The 19437-nt window shown below is 33.7% G+C and overlaps 1 protein-coding gene and 1 long non-coding RNA gene across 2 annotated transcripts; both read right to left on the bottom strand.

The window, feature by feature from the left end:
• Positions 1-6080: 6080 nt before the first annotated feature.
• On the bottom strand, positions 6081-9950 carry LOC149378824 (Mitochondrial glycoprotein family protein). Its single transcript, XM_089603383.1, has 4 exons — positions 9722-9950; positions 9326-9645; positions 7940-8124; positions 6081-6513 (listed from the first exon to the last, which is right to left on the bottom strand). The coding sequence occupies exons 1-3, from the start codon at positions 9890-9892 to the stop codon at positions 7944-7946; spliced, it is 672 nt and encodes a 223-aa protein (XP_089459509.1). The 5' UTR covers positions 9893-9950; the 3' UTR covers positions 6081-6513; positions 7940-7943.
• A 6495-nt stretch (positions 9951-16445) lies between these two features.
• On the bottom strand, positions 16446-18594 carry LOC149378823 (uncharacterized). Its single transcript, XR_016294232.1, has 3 exons — positions 18007-18594; positions 17506-17615; positions 16446-16541 (listed from the first exon to the last, which is right to left on the bottom strand). It is a non-coding gene; the product is annotated as an uncharacterized LOC149378823 (long non-coding RNA).
• Positions 18595-19437: the final 843 nt, after the last annotated feature.

Genomic DNA, 19437 nt, shown 5'->3' with positions numbered 1-19437 from the left:
CGGTGTAACTATATGTTAGTTCACTCGGTTTTATATAATTGTATTAAAGCAAGGACCTAGACATATTTTTTTTCGAAAAGAGACCTAGACATATAGGGACCTATATATTTTGTTATGCCCTCATATACTACGATTTTCACTTCGTAAAATTCAGAAATTAATCATGCATGGTCCCCAAAAGTTTCATACATGTCATAAGTTGCAACTTGCAACAAAATGCCCAGGTCTACAGCTCAGTCCTCAAATTCTAATTGCACTTATTGATTTGGTAATAAAAAAATAAGTAAATAAAAAAATTAATTACATCAGAATTGATAGATGTCTAGTTTATTTCGTTTATTAAAAAATTGCTTCCATTTGCCTCACTATACATGCTTTACTAATGATCTTTGATCGTTACTCTTGAAATCCAATAGAATGCTGACAAGTCATGATAAACTATCTGTTCATTACTTTATTTCTAGTTTCAAACTACATTCTACATGGGTGATCACATTTAATTTGTTTAGTGGATATTAGGTGACTATTTCGTTTTAGAGTTGAAAAAAGAGTTATATTAAAAAAATAGAGACTTGAAGAAAAACTAAACACATCTAACCGATGGTAATAGTTTGGTTTAAAATTATATGCAATGGGCAATTTGAATTGTTCTTGGCAAGTCCAAGCTCTCCAATGATTGTTGTTTTCAACCAAACTCTCGGAATAGTCTCACACGAGAAAAAAGAGAATGCATAGTGGTTCTCAAAGGGCATAATAAGTCAACTAAATTTGTGACAAAACTAGGGTTCAACATCTGTCATAATTGAACCAAAAGTAGTTTATATGTGTCACTGAAGATGGTCCTTGTTCTTATATATGAATTTTTTTTATTTTTTTCTAGAATTGCTCTTATATATGAATGCAAAAAAAAAAAAATCTGTGAATTGTGAATTTTTTATATAATTCGATAACGTTGTTGTTATAAAAATACTACATAATAATTGGTTTAGTTATTAAAAATAATTAGACATAGAAATTGATTTAGTAATTGAAAACAAATTGAAAAATACCAATCTGTATTTTATTTTTGAACCAAATTGTCATTCGATGACAATACAACTATATGATTCAAAATGGCTCGTGAAGGCAAATGGTTATGGCTCTTTAAATTAAATAAAATTGAATAAAATTCATTTTAACTTTTTAAAGTTATATAACATTTGATACTAAAACTATATAACATTTACATTTACGGATTAATATATAAAAATATATTATTGTCAAAATAATTGACAATCTTAGTATGTGTATACGACATTTTCGATTCCAAAACTAATAAAACAACTAAATGATTAAAAATCTATTCTTCTTAAATTGTTATTGTTCTTATTTGTTCTATATAACCTGATTGATTGACTGACAAACTATTTATTGTTCTACATGAATAGTTGAGTTTAATTATTTTGAAAACTATTTACACCACTTTTATATATAAATAATAATTTTACATATATAATATTGATCGTGTTTAAATTGGGTCGTAATCGTGTTATTACTCGTAATTGTTTTAGTTGGATCATATTCGTGCGAGTCGTAATCGTGTTTCGCGTCAATCATTAACTAATCTTGTTAATTGGATAATCCGTTTTGAATCGTATCGTAACTATTCCGTGTTTCATTTCCGAATCAAATTGTCATCTGCTGCACTATTTCCATTTCCTTTTTTTAAGTTTTATTTATTGCATTATGTCAACCCTTAAGTTATGGTATGTCCGGGAAAAAACAAATCGCATAAAAAAAAGGATTTTACAGATAGATAGATGTATCATGTGTGTATCTAATAAATTGAAATTTGGTAGATGTAAAATTAAACATATAATACTGAAATCTAACTCCGTATATACATCTTTTATAAACTAATGAAAATTAAAATAAAGTATTCACTAATTTCTGAACCTCAATTGATGTTGCGTTTTTAAATTGTTTAGAAAGCTTTCGTTGATTTGACACGCACTTATGTTAGACTAGAGGTCCGATTCATTTACAGAAAATGGAATGATTTTTTTTTTTCTTTATATGAAAGTCTCTTTTAAAAATATATATATATATATATATATATATATATATATATATATATATGAAAGTCTCTTCGTGGTGATAGATTGAAACCTTACCTTAGACATGTTCCCACTTTTTATTCCATACCCATAAGCCTGCTCCTCTATCCTTGTTGTGAATTTATGTGGGCCTCTTTTTTAATTATTATTATCGTCAAGTTGGTTCTTTAAAGTTTAAACTGCATGCATAGACTTTTTGAATGTGCAATGGACATGGTTTCAAGGTTTTAATGAGTATAAATTCAAGATTATAATGAGCCGTTTTCTCAGCAAAGATAAAATAAAGAGAAAAAGAACGATAAGTTTTGCCTTGTCGTATGATATTGTTAATCCTTTATTTGTCACCACAATTAAGACGCGTCTCAGTTTCTTAATTATACACATTTCCATTTATAGTCATCACTAGGCTTTTCATAAATCTCATTCTCTTCTGATATTTGATCCTTCACATGGCAGATCTCTATCTATCTCATTGAGCTAAGAATCTTTAATCTAAAAAAAGAAAATACTTGCTTTCATTTCTGGCCAAGAATTAAGATGAGCACTGACTCATCATAGTTCCTTCTTGTGATAAAATATGGCGAAGGTCACACAGTTGTGTTGTGTAGGATCTCTTTGAGATGGCCAACTTGTATTTGGTATTCAGGCCAAGAATGAAAAAAAAAAAAAAAAAAAAAAAAAAAGCGACTACTCTTGAAACAAATTTAATCCTTGAAGTTTTTTTTTGTTTGTTTTTTTTTTTTTTTTTTAAATGTTAAACTTCTTGTGGATTAATTATTCAAGATGGATATGCGTACACAACTGACTCATGTCCTCCAATTTGTTTCGTACTGCTTATTAATTATCTTTGATTACTAATCATTCGAGGGAAACTTTACGTTATTAGCATAGTATGACATCGTTGAACTTTCCAAAATCTGAAACTAAAATTTAGTTACGTCGCACTTGGGTTTATTTTCTCACAGGTATTAAAAAAAAATTATGGTTTTTCTAACCGGCATGAGTTTGATTTTTCTACAATTTCAGACTAAGCCGTGGAACCACAAATAGAATCACTTACTTATAAAAAAAAAAAAAAAAACAGCATCAAATTCAAAACTATGCAAAATATATATATATATATATATATATATATATTATATATATATTATATATATATATTATATATATATATATATATCTATATAATATAATAAGCCACAATGAGTAGTTACTATTCATAGACTATTCCTAATCGTTTTTAGCCAATCGTAATGTGACACGTCATTATCTTTCTCCAGTGCTAAATAGCTAATAAAGAATTAATTAATCAACCGCAACTCTGTTGAATTATAATAACCATGGCTCATCATTTCGATTATTTTATCCTAAATTATAACAAATATATGTTTTGGATAGATACTACCTTGGGAGTTTATTGGAGTAATTAATTGGATTAAAAACAGTGGAATTTTTTTAACACATTTAAAACTCATATATATCTCAAATAGTCCTTAAATTGTTATACAGTTGAGGTTTTGGTTCATAAACTAATTGAACAAGAAAAATGGACATACACTAATTGTTGTTTAAACATGTTCGTTCTTCTTTAAATCTTCGTGCGAGATCTCTTCGATCCTATAGACTAGGAAGTCCATATCAATAAAATATGATACTTTTTTATCTATCATATATTTTAATCTGTATTTACTAAACGTGTATGATACCTACTTTTTTTCTTTCCTCAGTTCGTCCTCATTTGCCAATAACACAAACAATGAAGACATAAGTGACGTCGCCGTTAGTACACCATCTAAATTAATCAAGGAATTGAAATTGAGAGACCATCAATGGACATCCAAATTAACGGTAGCTGAAAAGCAAAGTCCTAAGAAAAATACTCAAACTGGAATGAGACACCAAAGCATGGTGTTAATTGATTCAGAGGTTAACGCTTCTTAACATTAAGATTTACTTTTTAATAAAAATAACACTTCTAACACATTCTTTTTAAAGGCAAACAAAATAAGAGGAACAATATTCAATCACGACATCGAACCTCTCTAAAACACTCTAGAACTGGGTAAAACCTATAACGTTTCAAATGCAATAGTAGCAGACGAGAAACCTTCATACAAATTATACGAAACATAAACTCATTTGACGTTCAGAAGAGACACAAAAATTGATGAAGTCCAAGAAGATAACACAACTATGGTGGAAGGATTGTACGAATTCACTTCACTCGATTTGTGCAAGAATTTCGTTGATACAACGACTGCATTAAGTATGTACTTTATTATTTATTTTACTATAAACTGTTAATTCATTTATTCAAATTAATGTCTTACTTTATTTCCTTCTATTTAATCTCCTTTAACATCGATTCTTTTGCAGATGTTGTAGGAGTCGTGATAAACATTTCAAAACAAGAAAAGAAAAATGACGTTGATTTCTGTCAATAACTTTGATTGATCAAAGGTTTGTTTCGAATACATTTCTCCTACACTTTATTTATTCATTACTATTTTCTAACAGTGTTATACATTTCTGTCAGTTTTAATGTTATAAGGCTAGTGTTGTGGATAATTTTACGACCACTGAAGCAAACCAAATTTCAGCTATGATAAAAACCAGACCGATTATTGCTGCAATCAATTTGAAAACAAAACAGTTTCAAGGTAATTTTATTTACTTCTATGTTTATGTTGTTAAAATATAGTGTATGTAGACTATATATATATATATATATATATATATATATATATATATATAATACAAAAGAATATTTTTGTTATAAGTACGTAGTGGAATAAGAGTAAGCTACCTATATACTCATAATATAATGAAAGCACAACTCAACAAAGCTAAACTTAGATACGTATCAACCGCCATAGATTAACTATATATTTTGCATTCAGAGGGCCAGAATATCACCTTAGTTTAGGTTTGAATATGTAATATGTATCTGCTGGAGTATGACATTGCTACAAAATTAACGAATTTATGTCATTAGATAACTCTTGACTTTTATCAAAATAGTATTATGATTTTTTACACAAGATCAACTGAAATATTTTTAGCTCCATGATAAAAGTATTCAAAATTTTGGTTAGTACTTGATTCTGTCTTCAATAAACAAGTTTATACAAGTTTATCACTTTCAAACCTTTTTAAATAAGGCAGAGTCTGTGTATCTCATTTTATTAACTTTGAATTTTGTTCATCACCTGTAGCGTTTTGGAATTAATATTTACAGGTGGCGTAGTTTTATCGATAAACTTGGGGAGCACAATTTTCATCAATCCTGAATTTTATGTGGCCAAAACACTTTCATTGTGGTATATATATATATACGTATATTTATTTCATTTAAATATATTTCAAACTTATTATTTACATTGTAACAATGTTTTTTATATATAAATCTAGGAATACTGCTAATGCATTAAGTCTAAAAAGTTGACGAAAGAGCAAAAAAAAAATCCTACGATGCATTAAGTCTAAAATACCGAATTCATAAATATGATAACGAAGGTATCACATAATTCTTCTTTGTCAACTACCAACTATATGTTCAATTGCTATTTGTATTGTCTAAACAATTAAATGTTAACATGAGGATAAATCGGGAAATTATTGGATCAAAGCGATGGCACTCGTCGAAAATGATTAACAACGTTTCTACTAGAATGGTTGTTCAACATGCAAGAACACATAATTCTTCTTTGTCAACTACCAACTATATGTTCAATTGCTATTTGTATTGTCTAAACAATTAAATATTAACATGAGGATAAATCGGGAAATTATTGGATCAAAGCGATGGCACTCGTCGAAAATGATTAACAACGTTTCTACTAGAATGGTTGTTCAACATGCAAGAAAGGAACCAACATACCGATAAATCAACACTTCACATGCCAAAATTGTAGAACTGAAAAAAAAAAAAAAAAAAAAAAAAAAAAAAAAAAAAAAAAAGCAAAGTTGTGCCATGGTATATATGTACTACACATAGAATTTGTTAACACCAATTACAATTGTTTACTTATACGACATTACAATTTGTAGGTTACACATTCAATTTATCTTGACGGATGGTTCAAACAAGCTAGAAGTTACATGTTTTGGGTACATCACTGAAAAGCTTTTCTCATACAAGGCTAAACAAATATACAACATTCTGGAACAGGTAAATCAATAATATATGCTCGTGTGTATTTCTTATCTAAATAATTAATTAAAAAAATAATGGTTCTCCATATATTGCTATACATGGTTCACAAAGTTGTTCTTTGAAACCAATATTCAAGGCCGAAGAAGCTATCACAAAAGCATTTTTGGTTCCATACACGAGAAAATTCAATTCAACAGGAATGGAACGACAACTGTCAATCAAGTTTACAAGCTGACCGAGCTTCGTTCTTTCAACCAAGAGCTGGAAAACAAAGCACGCATTGGCGATGATCAAAATCAACAAGACACAATCCAAAAGAAAGAGGAAGATCACTCCCCAACAACATCAAACTCTAACAAAAAGCAAAAAATTTGAGTAAAACATGTATTCTTAAGTTACTTTTAAACTTTTTGGTTTGTTAATTTTTCATTCATTCTATTTGTCTATCAAGACACCATACTTTTGGCTTTTTATTTACTTCTGTCAATTTTTTTTTAAGTATGTCATTGACTATATATATTTCCTTGAAATGTTTGCACTTATTATGAGAGTCTCTGAAAAATTAAACTCCTTAATATGTATGGTTGAAATATTTGATATCTTAATATTCATTTATAACCTCATGCTTTGAAGAAAAACTTGGTAAATTAAATTATACATATTTTAATTATTTACTTATTACAACTACAAACATCACGTGCGAAACACGTGTTGCAGACTAATATATATATATATATATATATATATATATATATATATATATATATATATATGTGTGTGTGTGTATATATATTGAAACAATAAATCGAGCCATTTGGAATTAATAGCATTAGAAGTGATAAAGTGAATAGCTTGGAATATATAATTTCTTTTCTTTGCATAAAGAACACCACTGCAATGGTAACCCCCTCCCATATTCAAATACTGATAAAGAGGGGGAAAAAACAGGAGTAGAACTGGTTCACCTAAAATAAATACCAAAAACTAGAAAGAAAAATTAAACAGGGTTCGGAACGTATTGCATTTCTAGGGTTTGAGAAGTGAAATCGAATTTGGGGAAAACGGAACTCTGTTCTTCAAAGAATCAGAGACCAATTGATTTATTCGACTTGAAAGAATTAAACAGGTAAATTGGCTTTATATAGCCAACAGAATACAAGAAAAAGGAAACCAATTAAAAAAGGAAACTAACTAAAACAAAAGCAAACGACATAGCAAAGCTTGGGTTCTAATAGAACGAGTATTTTCGAGTTATTTCATAATCTCTGAATAACTGTTGGGTGGATTCTTCGGATAAACCTCTTTCATTCTACATCTTGCCTGATTTCTGTACCTTGGTCTTGGTTTACTTAGCAATGAACCAACCATAGTTCAGTTTAGTCGGTCTGCTATAAAAACCGGTTCAGTTAATTATGTTTCTGTTAAGTATTTAAACCCATTTCGGGATATTATTTTCTTTGTAAATTAGAAACTTTACCCCTTACTATCTAACAAGTACATTCCCACAGATAATTTTACACTTCACATATCAAAGAAGTGTTCTTGCACAAAAAAGAATACACTGCTAACCCTTCTGAAGAAACGAGAACAACAAATATAGACTATGCTACAGTCATCATCGGCTACCATATCTAAGCAAATTATAAATTAAAAAAAAAAATATAGTGTAAATTTAAAACCAACTCACCAAATCATGCAACTTCAGATGGCTTGTTATCTTTAATGAATGTTGCTACTGATTTCAGCCACCGCAAGTGTTTTCTGTGGTCACTCACATACAGCCAAACTTGAAGAAATGGAAAAAGATTCTCGTTCACACCGCGCTCCTCCAGGTACTTGTAGAACATCTCTCTCGTCTTTTCGTCAAGGTCTCTGTTGGTTAAGCGGAAGAAGAAAAAAAAAGCATGAATCATTTACAGCTCCGTCAAACAAGTTAATGCAACGAGGCTTTGATTCAGCTACAAAATCAAAAAAGGCCAATCATTTTTTTCTTCTTCCCTCTAATAGCCATGTCAGACAGGTTCAAATCGCAGTGCATCGTAGGCTGGTCAGACAATATATTCTTCTAGAAAAGTACACCAGTGTGGATATCCTAGTTTGATGTATGTTAATTGAAAGTCGAAGAACAGCCTTTTCAGTTTTTCCTGTTATCCATTATAAACGTCATTTTGCATGTTTGTTTTTGTATTTGAAAGTTAATAGTCAGTTGGTTGAGTCCGCTGTGAGAGTTTTCTTTCAAAGATGGATTGAGATTCAGGACAGAAATTCAAAGAGGAAGAACACAGAGAGCCAAGTGTGGGATTTTGAGGTTAATAGGGTCGTATTGCTGGAGACACTAACTGGTAAGCTTAGCCACTTGAGGATGATTAATTAAACTATGACAAGGATAGCAACAACAACAAAAAAGGGTTTATTCAGACAAGGTTACATATCTTAGACTGTCTAGCTCACCATAGCATATTTGAGGGAAGCCTCGTATGAAACATTCTTATTGTTTCTTTATTTTCTTCCGTTTAATCTCTACCGCACAGTTCAAGATTTAATCTCCTTCTAACACTAAGCTTAACCACCCCACAACCCTAATTATTTCCAATTACATTGTCAGAAACTCAATCCAAAAAGCAATTCCAATTTCAACTGTACGATCCTAAATACAACTACGAACCCCATTCCTTCTTTTCGCAATCTAAACCCCAATCTCAAAATAAATAAATAAAAACACTATTAATCCAACAACAACATCATAATCTAAAAACTTCCAAATTCAGGTATCACAAGAGAGAAAGAAAAAATCCGTTTCAGGACCATCAGATCAATATATCAGTTCAACGATTCGACAATTCGAATTTCAACAGAGCAATCAAAATAGGACTAGGAACCTGATATTCTCTTTGCGCAATCTAAATCCCAATCCCAAACTACAAAATACTACTAATACAACAACTTTAAAGTAAATCACAAGCTAAAAGGCAGTTTCAGAATGATTAGAACAAACATCTCAGTTCGTGGCATCAAAACAACTACGAAATAACGATTCAAACACACACACACAAAAAAGACGAGGCGTGGTTACCTAAAAGCAGGACCAGCATAAGCGGTGGTTGAAGCGAGTGAAGGAGGTCCGTCCTTGGGGGCCATAAAGACGGTGTCAATGCCGAGCGCGTCGGAATAAAGCTCGCAGAGGAAATGCAGAGATTCTTCCTCCGCCGCCTTGGAAACCTCGACGCGGAGCAAGAGCTCGCCGATGTCGTCCTCGTCGCCGCCCCGTATGCTTCTCAGTCTCTCCACCGACACCGCGATCTCCTCGCCGTTCCCGTAGCTCCGCCGCAGCACCGGAGACTTCCCGGGCGTCGCCTCCTTCACCACCGCGAATGGCTCCGGCGGCTTCATTTTCTGCTGAGAAATGTCAGGTTAGGGTTTTGGTGACCTCCACGTATGTATGTATGTATAGGTGGGTGATTGTACGGACATGGGGAAGGGTGACTTTGGTGGCGTCGAGGAAGTGGTCTTTGAGAGAGCGGAGGATGGAGGAGTTGACGGCGCTTGATAGGGAGGATGAGCGCCGGAGTGCTAACATACGCCATGGATGCTTCTGGAGTAGCGAGTAGCTTAACACCAACGCCTTCTTCTTCATCCACATTCTCTCTCTCTCTCACTCACTCACCTCACTTAACGCTGTTTCCACCTCTCGGAACGCCGAAATTTTAAATAAGCCAGAAGGATTAAATTTTAAACGGAAAATAACACATATATAATATAATATAAAGTTTGTTTTAGTAAAATGTCGAATTGTTTTCGTAAAATATTGAGTTTAATTTTTAAAAATATCGAGTTCATATATTCTGTTTAACTAAAATGATGAGATTATACCCTGAAATGAATAATAGTGTTACAAATCTCTATTTCATTGATATTAACTCTTATATAAAAACACCGATCAAATCCAAACTAATACCATCACTTTTAAATTCTCAATTTTGAAATAAAAATAACCTTAGATTGAACTTAAATAAGTTGCTTCGAAGCAGGATTTTCAGGCTACAATTGGTTCTAATTACTGTTGTTCTACTGAGTATGACGTTGTTTGCATTTGTGAAAGTGTAATACATTTGTAATTAATATGAAATGAAGACTCTGTTTAATATGAAGGTTGTGTACTTTGAAATGATCTATATTTCTATTGTAATAGCACTGTAACAAATTTATATGAATCTGAAATGAATTATGTATTGAGTCAGATTCTTGAAGTATGTTCTGTAATCAGAAATACATAGAACTCTAAATTTTGTGCTCATTGTTCACAGTTTCAAGATGAGCTCTAACAATATCAAAACATTGAAACAATGCACAATTATTTTCAGAATAGCATTAAAACAGCTTCAGAATAGCATTAAAACGGCTCTTGCCAAAACAAAAAAATGAACAAGTACCTCTAATAAATCCAAAACAGAGTCCAAAACAGCAACTAACATGTACCACTAATAATTTCCAAAACATAGTGCACGATTTAAGACATTATGAACAAGCTCATGCATCTCAAATGAAGCTTCATCGCATGTACGTGGCTCAGAAGATGAGGCGTTGGACTTGGCTTTTTGTCTCGCCCTTCTTCATTTCTTTTCACAGTCTCTGGGGTAGGGTTACTCTTGGGTGGTCTTCCTATTTTCTTTGTTTCTTTTACCTGCGAAGAATTATGGTATGTGTTACTATTGTGAACAAGTCAAGTGAACAAGGCATTATGCTATATGTTAATATTATGAACAAGTCAAGTGAACAAGGCAGTATGATATGGGTTACCTTCTCGACACTCGAATTTTTGCAGGTGGCTCTTGAATGTCCAGCTTGTCCACACTTGCTACAATGGATGACTTGTCCCCTCCTAGTATGCTTCTTACCAAACACTGGATCAGAGTACCTTGGTGGTGGCTCGTCGGAAGCCTTGTTCCTCTTTTTTTTGTCTGACTGGTAACGCTATATCCGGTGGTGGTAAAATAGGATTTTTTCAGGTTCCGGTCATTTTTCCGGACTGGTCATGGGCTCTATAATACCACTGTACGCTGTAGTGAACGCCTCCTTTTCATACCAATCGTCAATGAATTCCATGGTATCTAGTCCTGATGCCCAAATACAAGCTAAGGCATGAGGGCAAGGAATGCCACTTGGTTCACACCCCCAGCAAGTACATTCTCTGGCCCTCAAGTCAACGACAAAGGTCTCGGCTCCAAGAAAGGTGACCTGAAATTTGGCATTACTGCAATATCCACAAAATTACTAATCTTCCAGCAAAGTTTACAATTAATAACACTACTAATCTGCCAAAATTACTAATCTGCCAACAAAAAAAAATTAATAAAAGATAGAATGTGAACCTGCTAATGTAGATTGATAGTATCGTGCAATATTCTTGTGTTTCTCAATGATCCTCAATATCCGCTTGCTAACTGGGTGATGCCATTTCTCAACAAAGTTTCTTTTCGTTGCAAATCGACACATCAACTTGAATATGATCTTTTCGAGGAGAGTCACTATCGGTTTGTCTCTTGCAGGCATAATAACTGAGTTGAAGCTTTCACATAAAGTGTTTAAAAGCATACCACATTTCACTGTTGTCCTGAAATGTGATTTGCTCCACTCTTTCGGGTCTTTCTTCAACAGCCACTCATAAGCCTTTACATCCTCTTCTTTGATAGCATTCATTTTGTGATCGAAATCTGGCTTTGTTGTTGCTCGTGCATAAGACCATAACATTTGTTTTAACATTAGCCTATGCTCTTTCTTGAAGTTTGCATGCAAATGACGAACACAGAACCTTATCTCAGCACCTCGAAAAATGTCACATAAAGCTTTCTCCAATCCTTTTTTTCAGTCACCCATCATTTTGAACCGACTTTCATTCTAAACTTCAAGATCCTCATGAAGAAGATTTATAAACCTTGTCTAGGTCTCTGTGTTTTCCTTCTCAACCACTGCAAATGCTACTAGATATTGAGAATTATTTGGATCAATTCATATCGCAGCAAGTAACATACATTTACAGTACCCTTTCAGGAAACACCCATCGAAGCCTGACAATGGTCTGCAACCCTTGTTGAATCCATCTTTACATGCTTTGAAGCATATATACACCATCTCGAACACCCTTTTCCCTTGATCGAGATTAGTCTTCAATAATACAGTGGTACCTGCACATATACACACCATAATTAAACATAACATATTCTTCGTGACTTAAACCTAACATATTCTTATTCAGCTTAATAATACTTGGGTCAGTTAATGATAATTGCTTACAATAATCGTGTAAAATGGCGTATTGATCCTTCACTGATCCCTCTAATGCTTCTCTAGCTTTGTTCTTTGCCCTATAAAACTTGGTCTTGGACACGTTGCTGAAATTCTGTACGCACGCCATACTCTTGAAACTTGTGTAGTCCATATTCAGATTGAGACGAAATTGCTCCAAAAAATGCGACAATAATCACCGACTTGTCACGAGCTTGTTAACGAACACAATACCATAGTCATGTTTGTCTATTAAGGTATTAATCCTAACAGTCTTGTAATCAGAATTCTTAACCTTGGCATATATCACCCATTTATAGTCTTTTCCTCTACACTTTGCTCGTAATCTATTTCTGTCGTTGAAGGCATACTTGAAATCCCTATTAAACTAAATAAATACTTCTTTCAGAACCTTCCTCACGTAATCCATTGATGGAAATTCCATACCTAGTTTGAAATTAAAGTCCTCTAACCTTGACCGTAGATTGTACTCTTTTTTGCTCTTCTTATACGTTTGACCTTCATCGTCGCTACATAGACTATCCAACTCGCTCTCATTCCACAAACTGTCCGAGTCTTCCTGGGCATCATCGACGATGTTACAAACCTCGTTCACCGTCGACCACCATTGTTGAGGATGAGTCGTGTTTTGAAGGTCAACCTCGTGATCACCATCGTCTTCATACTCTTCCTTGCCGAGTACGAATTCCTCTTCGCCATCAGTACCATGCTCTTCAGCCATCGTCGATTCCACTCTGCTTGCTTTTCAAAATTTTTGATTTGGGGCTTTAGGGTTCTGTCTTTGTTTTTTCTTTGTTGAGTCATGTATTTGTTTTAATTCCCTTTTACTGAAAACTAATAACAAAATAAGAAAAAAAAAACGAACAAAAAACAAAGAAAAAAATGAAAACAAATAAAAAATTCATTAAAAATGGCGATTTTAATTCTCAATCCAATCTAGAGTGTCCATTCATACTAGGTAGTAATGGAGGAACCAATTGTTGACATTAGGTATTTATCCCAACGAAAAAAAAATTAGGTATTTAAATGTATCCAGACAAAAAAAAAAATAGGTATTTTTGCCGCCATTTACTCAACATTAAAATAGGGCATTTTAATAAGCTCTTATATTAAATTAAGAATATTTATAAAATAATAAAAGAAAAAACAAATATAGCAAACTAATATAAAATTGTCAGACAAGGGCATTTCAATAATTTCCACTTTAATCGACATGTGCCGAGTTAATAGATTTTTAAACTAAAATTTTGATGGAAGGACAAAAATAATTAAACAAAACAAAGTTAAAACATGAAAAAAAAAAAAAAAATTGAGAGTTCGAGTATAAACTTGAAAAAGGTGAAAAATTACAAGAGCAAGAGAGATATTTATTCTTATTTTTATATGTGATAACAACCCTCTCATTTTGTTTCTCTATCTTAATTCTATTTTCTCTCTTTTCACTCGATTTAAAAAATCATGACAATCACTATTCTTGATAAATTTGGTGTCCACAAAAACAAACAATACACAAAAATATTATTTCGACAACGGTGACGCTTTTCTTCTACTGCCAAAGCAAATTTATAAAAAGTGATTTAAAATTTATACTAAATATATGCTTAATAGGTTTATGAAAAAGGATTTAATTGAACATCACATATTAAATTTTAAAATAAACAGTTTATAAATAAAAGTATACTTTTTAAAAATGTATAGTACCAAATAAATTATGAAGGGTTTAAATAAAATATAAACCATTATTAAGTGACCTACCATTAGTATCAAAAGGATCATCTCGTCGAGAACTTCTCATTAAAATCAAATATGTATACAGAAAATGATCGTCGGAATTATGAAGTTTTACCAAATTAGTCTAGAATAAAGTAGAAGAGATAAAAAAAAAAAAGTGTATTAACATAAAAATTATGTATTTATTTATTAATTGATTAGCATGTATACAATTCTTTTCGTTTTACCATTTAGTTGTAAGACGGTTTTTTTTTAAGAATAATAATCTAATATAGATTAGTGATGTAGTAGAAAAAGGACTTCATCGCCCTCAGAAATAATAAAAAAATTATAAATTAAAAAATGTCAAACTAATTATGCATAAAAATCAAGAAATTTGTTATTAAGGGGTCTTTTGTAATATGGTGTATCGTCCGATCTTTAATCGGAGTGGTTTTGAATATTTTTTCATATCTAAATCTCAGATCTAAGATATGATTTTCTTTGGACGTGGATCTCAGTCGGGCATGACCCCTGAAACTGCAATCTGCAACAGGCGAAGACTAGCATTTTCGCATGTGATTCATGTATTAAACTCATACTATTTTGTTGTATTTATGATTGTTTGTGGTCCACTGTTCATCTGCTTCTTGTAGAAGTTTTTGAATTTCCTTTGCACTATTATTGTAATCTAAGCCTTTGGCTTTTATCAATATATTCTTTAGAAAAGCCCTTTATAAAAAATAAAAAAAGCAAGTGGAGAATTTATTTATTTTTCTAATAATATTTACACAAGCAATAATCTAAGAGAGGATGAGATTAGTGGTGAACATATCATGGCCATCCAAAGTGATCATGGAAGAGAGTTTGAGAACAAAAGGTTTACTGACTTCTGTGAAGCTCAAGGCATTGCACATTAGTTTTCATGTCCCATCACCCCACAACAGAATGTTGTAGTCGAGAGGAAGAACATGAAAATCAAAGAAATGGCTAGAGTAATGAATCATTGCAAATAAAATACCACTAAAGTTCTTGACCGAAGTAGTGAATGCAGCGTGCTAGATCGTTAACAAAGTCTTCATCCATTCTGGTACTGAGAAGACATGCTATGAGATGTTGAATGGAAAGAATTCAACCATTAAGTACTTACACGTATTTGGTAGTGTGTGGTACATCTTGAATGACAGAGACTACATGCAAAAGCTAGATTCGAAGAGCGATGAATGAACTTTTCTTGGCTACTCCACCTCCAGTAGAGCTTACAGGGTTTACAACAACCGAACCAACACAGTCATGGAGTCTATAACGTCACTGTCAAAGATGTTGAAGGAAGAATAGAAGCTGAAGATGAAGAAACTATTGAACCAACCAGTCCCATCCAGGTTGTTCAAGAAGTTGGTCAAGCTGACTCCTCAAAAAAAATTCAAGATAAATTTCATGGCTCATCAGATGATGAATCATCCAACCTTCTTCCAGTTCAGAAGAATCATCCAATCTCTTCCATCATCGGCAATCCCCTAGACGGTAAAAGAACCAGAGATAAGCTTATTCTTAACTATCGTGATATGGTTAATCACTCATGTTTTATCTCTAGTGTTGAACCTAATGTTAGGAATGTTACCCACTGAAGATAATAAAATAAACATGAATGATTACTGAATATAATATGAGGTTTACTTTATTAGCATTATTGATTAGTGGTTTGTTTTCTCATTTGAATCAATAACAGCTATCATCCATAGCCTCCTTATTAAAATGAATTACATGTTGGGCATCTAAATTTAGGTGATGAGCTAAAACGTAGTCGGTGATTGATACCACAAAACCTGTCACGACCCGCGACCTCTCGTCGCCGGTTCACGAGCCGCGACGGTGGGTTACGTCACAAGTCACAGCATCAATATAATACTATATCTCATATCAACAAAAACATAATCAAATCAACATAATAATCATAATACTTATGTTAAACGTAATAGGATATCATATAAGTATTATAAGTCGTTATATAAAAACCTGGGTAAATTTTTCGTTTTTCTCAATTCAAACTTTGAGTCTCACTACGACTCTAAATATTTACATAACCGCTCCTGGGTTTACGTAATAATTACAAGAGATAGTTTTAGGAGCTTAGTTTACGGAAGGGGTTCAACAGAATATAGTTATAACAATAGAAGAGGTTGATCCCAGGTGAGTCTCCACTAGCCCAAAGGTCAAGAGATACACGTCCGATCTTCGTCTTCATTTCCTTGCTCACATCGCCGTCTTGCCCTTCTCTACATTACCAAGGGTCATAAAACTATGAGTCGATTGACTCAGCAAGTGGGAGTCTAACTTAGAAAAATAAAGCGACTAAATGCCATGTGATATCATGTGACGTGCAAACAAGCACATAAGAATGCATGAATGCAAATCTAACAAGTTCTAGAGCATGACTAATGTGTGCACAATCTAACTAGTACTTGTCGTCTTTAAGGTTACACACATCCCCCGCTATAACCTCTAGAACGACAAGAGACCAGCCTTAGACTTCGAGCAGCAGTCGTCCGGCGGCCTAAGAGTTTTAATGTTAGTCTGGGATCCACTAATGGTACCACTTCATTCGACGTCGGCGCAACCCCCAGGCCCTCATAGCCCGTCAAGGTGCATTCTTCAGGTCTTCATAACCTGGTAACAAGATCGGGTGCGACTCTTGGTCGACTTCCCGATAAATGAGTACTCAGCGCCATCCCCCAGGCCCTCATAGCCCGTCAGGGTCCATTTCATTTTGGTACCATCGACACAACAATTCTTTAAGGTTCGGGTACTCTGCTGCACTCAGAGTACACACCTATGCTACTTACAGGAGAGCGACTCAGGATAAATCCTGAAAGATATTTCATTTCCCTTTTATGCTCGTTAGTGTTTTAGGTTGAAGACTCGGGATGTGACTCCCGGTACTTCTACCCTCGATTTGAATTCGAGAGTTAAACATGGCTCTCCTGTCTCCCCCGTTCTAACGGGTCAATCACAAATCCTAAAGAAAGATTATATCACATATCAAAGGCTGGGTTTCACAAATCTTACGTTTGAACTTATTGAGCGAACTCACGCTAAGTTTTCAGGAAAAGCGGCCGAAGCCTTAATCTTTGAGATTATTCGATTTTAAAGCTTTTCCTATTCTTGTTTACTAACAAGCAATAATGCACGTAAACAGGGTTATTCCCTTGGTATGTAGTTGACTTAAGTCTCCACACTTACCCGGAAAAGATCGTCTGAAAATTGGTTGACTTCCGGAGTTTCCTTGCTTTTCACGCTTCCCGAGACTCTACACGTCCTGGAGCGTTAACACGTTCTGAAGCGTCGAGAAACTAAAACCCAAAGTTGAAATCTCATCAGTCAATGATCCGAAAGGTGATGACAAGCTTAAGGTTCGTTATCGGGATTCACTGCGAGTCGGTTCAGGGGTTCGAGAATTTAATTCACTTATTTCTCGGCTTTTCGGAATCTAAACTTATTCAAGACTCATACGAATTCGTATCAGAGAATGAGTACGAAATAAAATCAAAATCCTTATTTTAACGAGTCTTAAATAAATTAAAGAAATAATCCGAAAATAGTACGAATCGAGAATTCTAAATGAATTAACCAAAAATTAAATTCTCAAACATCTCTTAATAAATAATTAATAATCCTAGAGTACAAATCTCAAATCCAAAATTAAGACTCGAGTCTAACGCTATAAAGCGATAAACGACTCACGAGTGAGATCGAGCTTTAAAAACTTTTTCTGAATTCACTATACTTCGGCTTCGACGCGTTCAGTTCTGCCGGCTCTCGCTCGATTCTATCCGATCTGTGACTGAGCTGTGAAATTCAGAAAACAAACATCGCGATCAATTCCCAAAATCAAGTTCCCGACTCGAAACGAACATCTAACTCAAACCTCAACGTCACAACATTTCCAACTTGTCATAAATTCTCAAACATGTCAATAAACCATATAACTTGTCAACAAAACACTTTAGTTGACATAAACTTCACATTTCTATATCAAAAACCACTCATAAAAACCGAGCCTACATATATCACATCTCAAATCCCTTTCATCAATTCCAAATCAAATCACGATAATCAAAATGAATCACATACCCAAAACAAGTCTCACGGCCAAGTAAACTCACGGCCACAACAAAGAACCACACGGCCATCATCAAATTCCAAATCAAACCACATCAATACATGACTTTAACTCCTTACCCAAACATTTAACAATCACAAAAATGTCTTATAATCATCAAACAACTCCAGAAATTCAAGAGCCCCAACAATTCAAATCTCCAAACCAATCCATGAAATTCGGCCAAAAATTCAAACTAAATCCAAGATATTCGAGTTCAATACTCCAATTCAAATTATCAACATCACTAATCAAGCTCAAACATCCATAAATCACATAAAATTCCTCAAGAATCCCCTTAGCACTCGAAATCCCCAAATCAAATTCCAAATCCCTAAACTTCAAAATTGATTTCGGAGAAGAAATTTCCTCACCTTGCTTGCTATGAAATCGATCTCACCACCTCGTCCTTCCTTCTTTCTTCCTCGTCTTCCTCTCCTTCGTCGCTCTGCCTCTCGCTCAACTCACAGCCACCGCGCGCGCGCCTCGCCGAGGAGAAGAGTCGCCGCCGCCGAGTCGCCGTGGCCGCTGACCGAGGAAGGACACCGGAAATCAAGTGAGAACGTGCCGGATAATCTAAATCCTGAAGTGGTCACCGACTTCAAGGTTATAATACCGAGTGCTTTGACTCATTCGTTAATGGCTACTTGAAGATGCCTAAATACTTATTGTTGTCAATGGTGCCCACAAGAAGAGTTGTAATCTTTATATCGTACATTTGATGTAATAAAGTCTCATGAAGACTCTTGCTTGTAATTGCTTATTCATTAATAAAAAGTTGAAACGTTTATTCATTCTTCCGTGTCTGTTTGAAGCTTTATGATAAAACATTAGTCTTTAGTCCATAAACAAACTAAACAACTTACGAAGAGACAAATGTAGATTTGCATGAACAAACTCTTTGTAGTTTGCTTAAAACGATATATTCGCAATCTAAGGGTCAAAGGACTATTGACCTCAGTATGATTGTTAGAAGAATCTATGATGTCTGGTTATGAGGCATTGAGAGTTGG

The sequence above is a fragment of the Urtica dioica genome, chromosome 12 (assembly GCF_054948205.1).
Source record: "Urtica dioica subsp. dioica isolate 48M chromosome 12, U.dioica_male_clone48M_v1_H2, whole genome shotgun sequence".
In the NCBI taxonomy this organism is placed as follows: Eukaryota; Viridiplantae; Streptophyta; class Magnoliopsida; order Rosales; family Urticaceae; genus Urtica; species Urtica dioica.
The sequence above is the reverse complement of the archived record's forward strand: the minus strand, read 5'-3'. Positions and strand labels throughout refer to the sequence as shown.

Excerpts from the sequence above, each read along its gene's own strand:
- LOC149378824 (XM_089603383.1), bottom strand. The coding sequence starts at position 9,892 with ATGTGGATGAAGAAGAAGGCGTTGGTGTTAAGCTACTCGCTACTCCAG. Across the intron at positions 9,646-9,721 it reads CCAAAGTCACCCTTCCCCAT|AAAATGAAGCCGCCGGAGCC; the intron begins GTCCGTACAATC and ends ATTTCTCAGCAG. Across the intron at positions 8,125-9,325 it reads TATGCTGGTCCTGCTTTTAG|AGACCTTGACGAAAAGACGA; the intron begins GTAACCACGCCT and ends CTTAACCAACAG.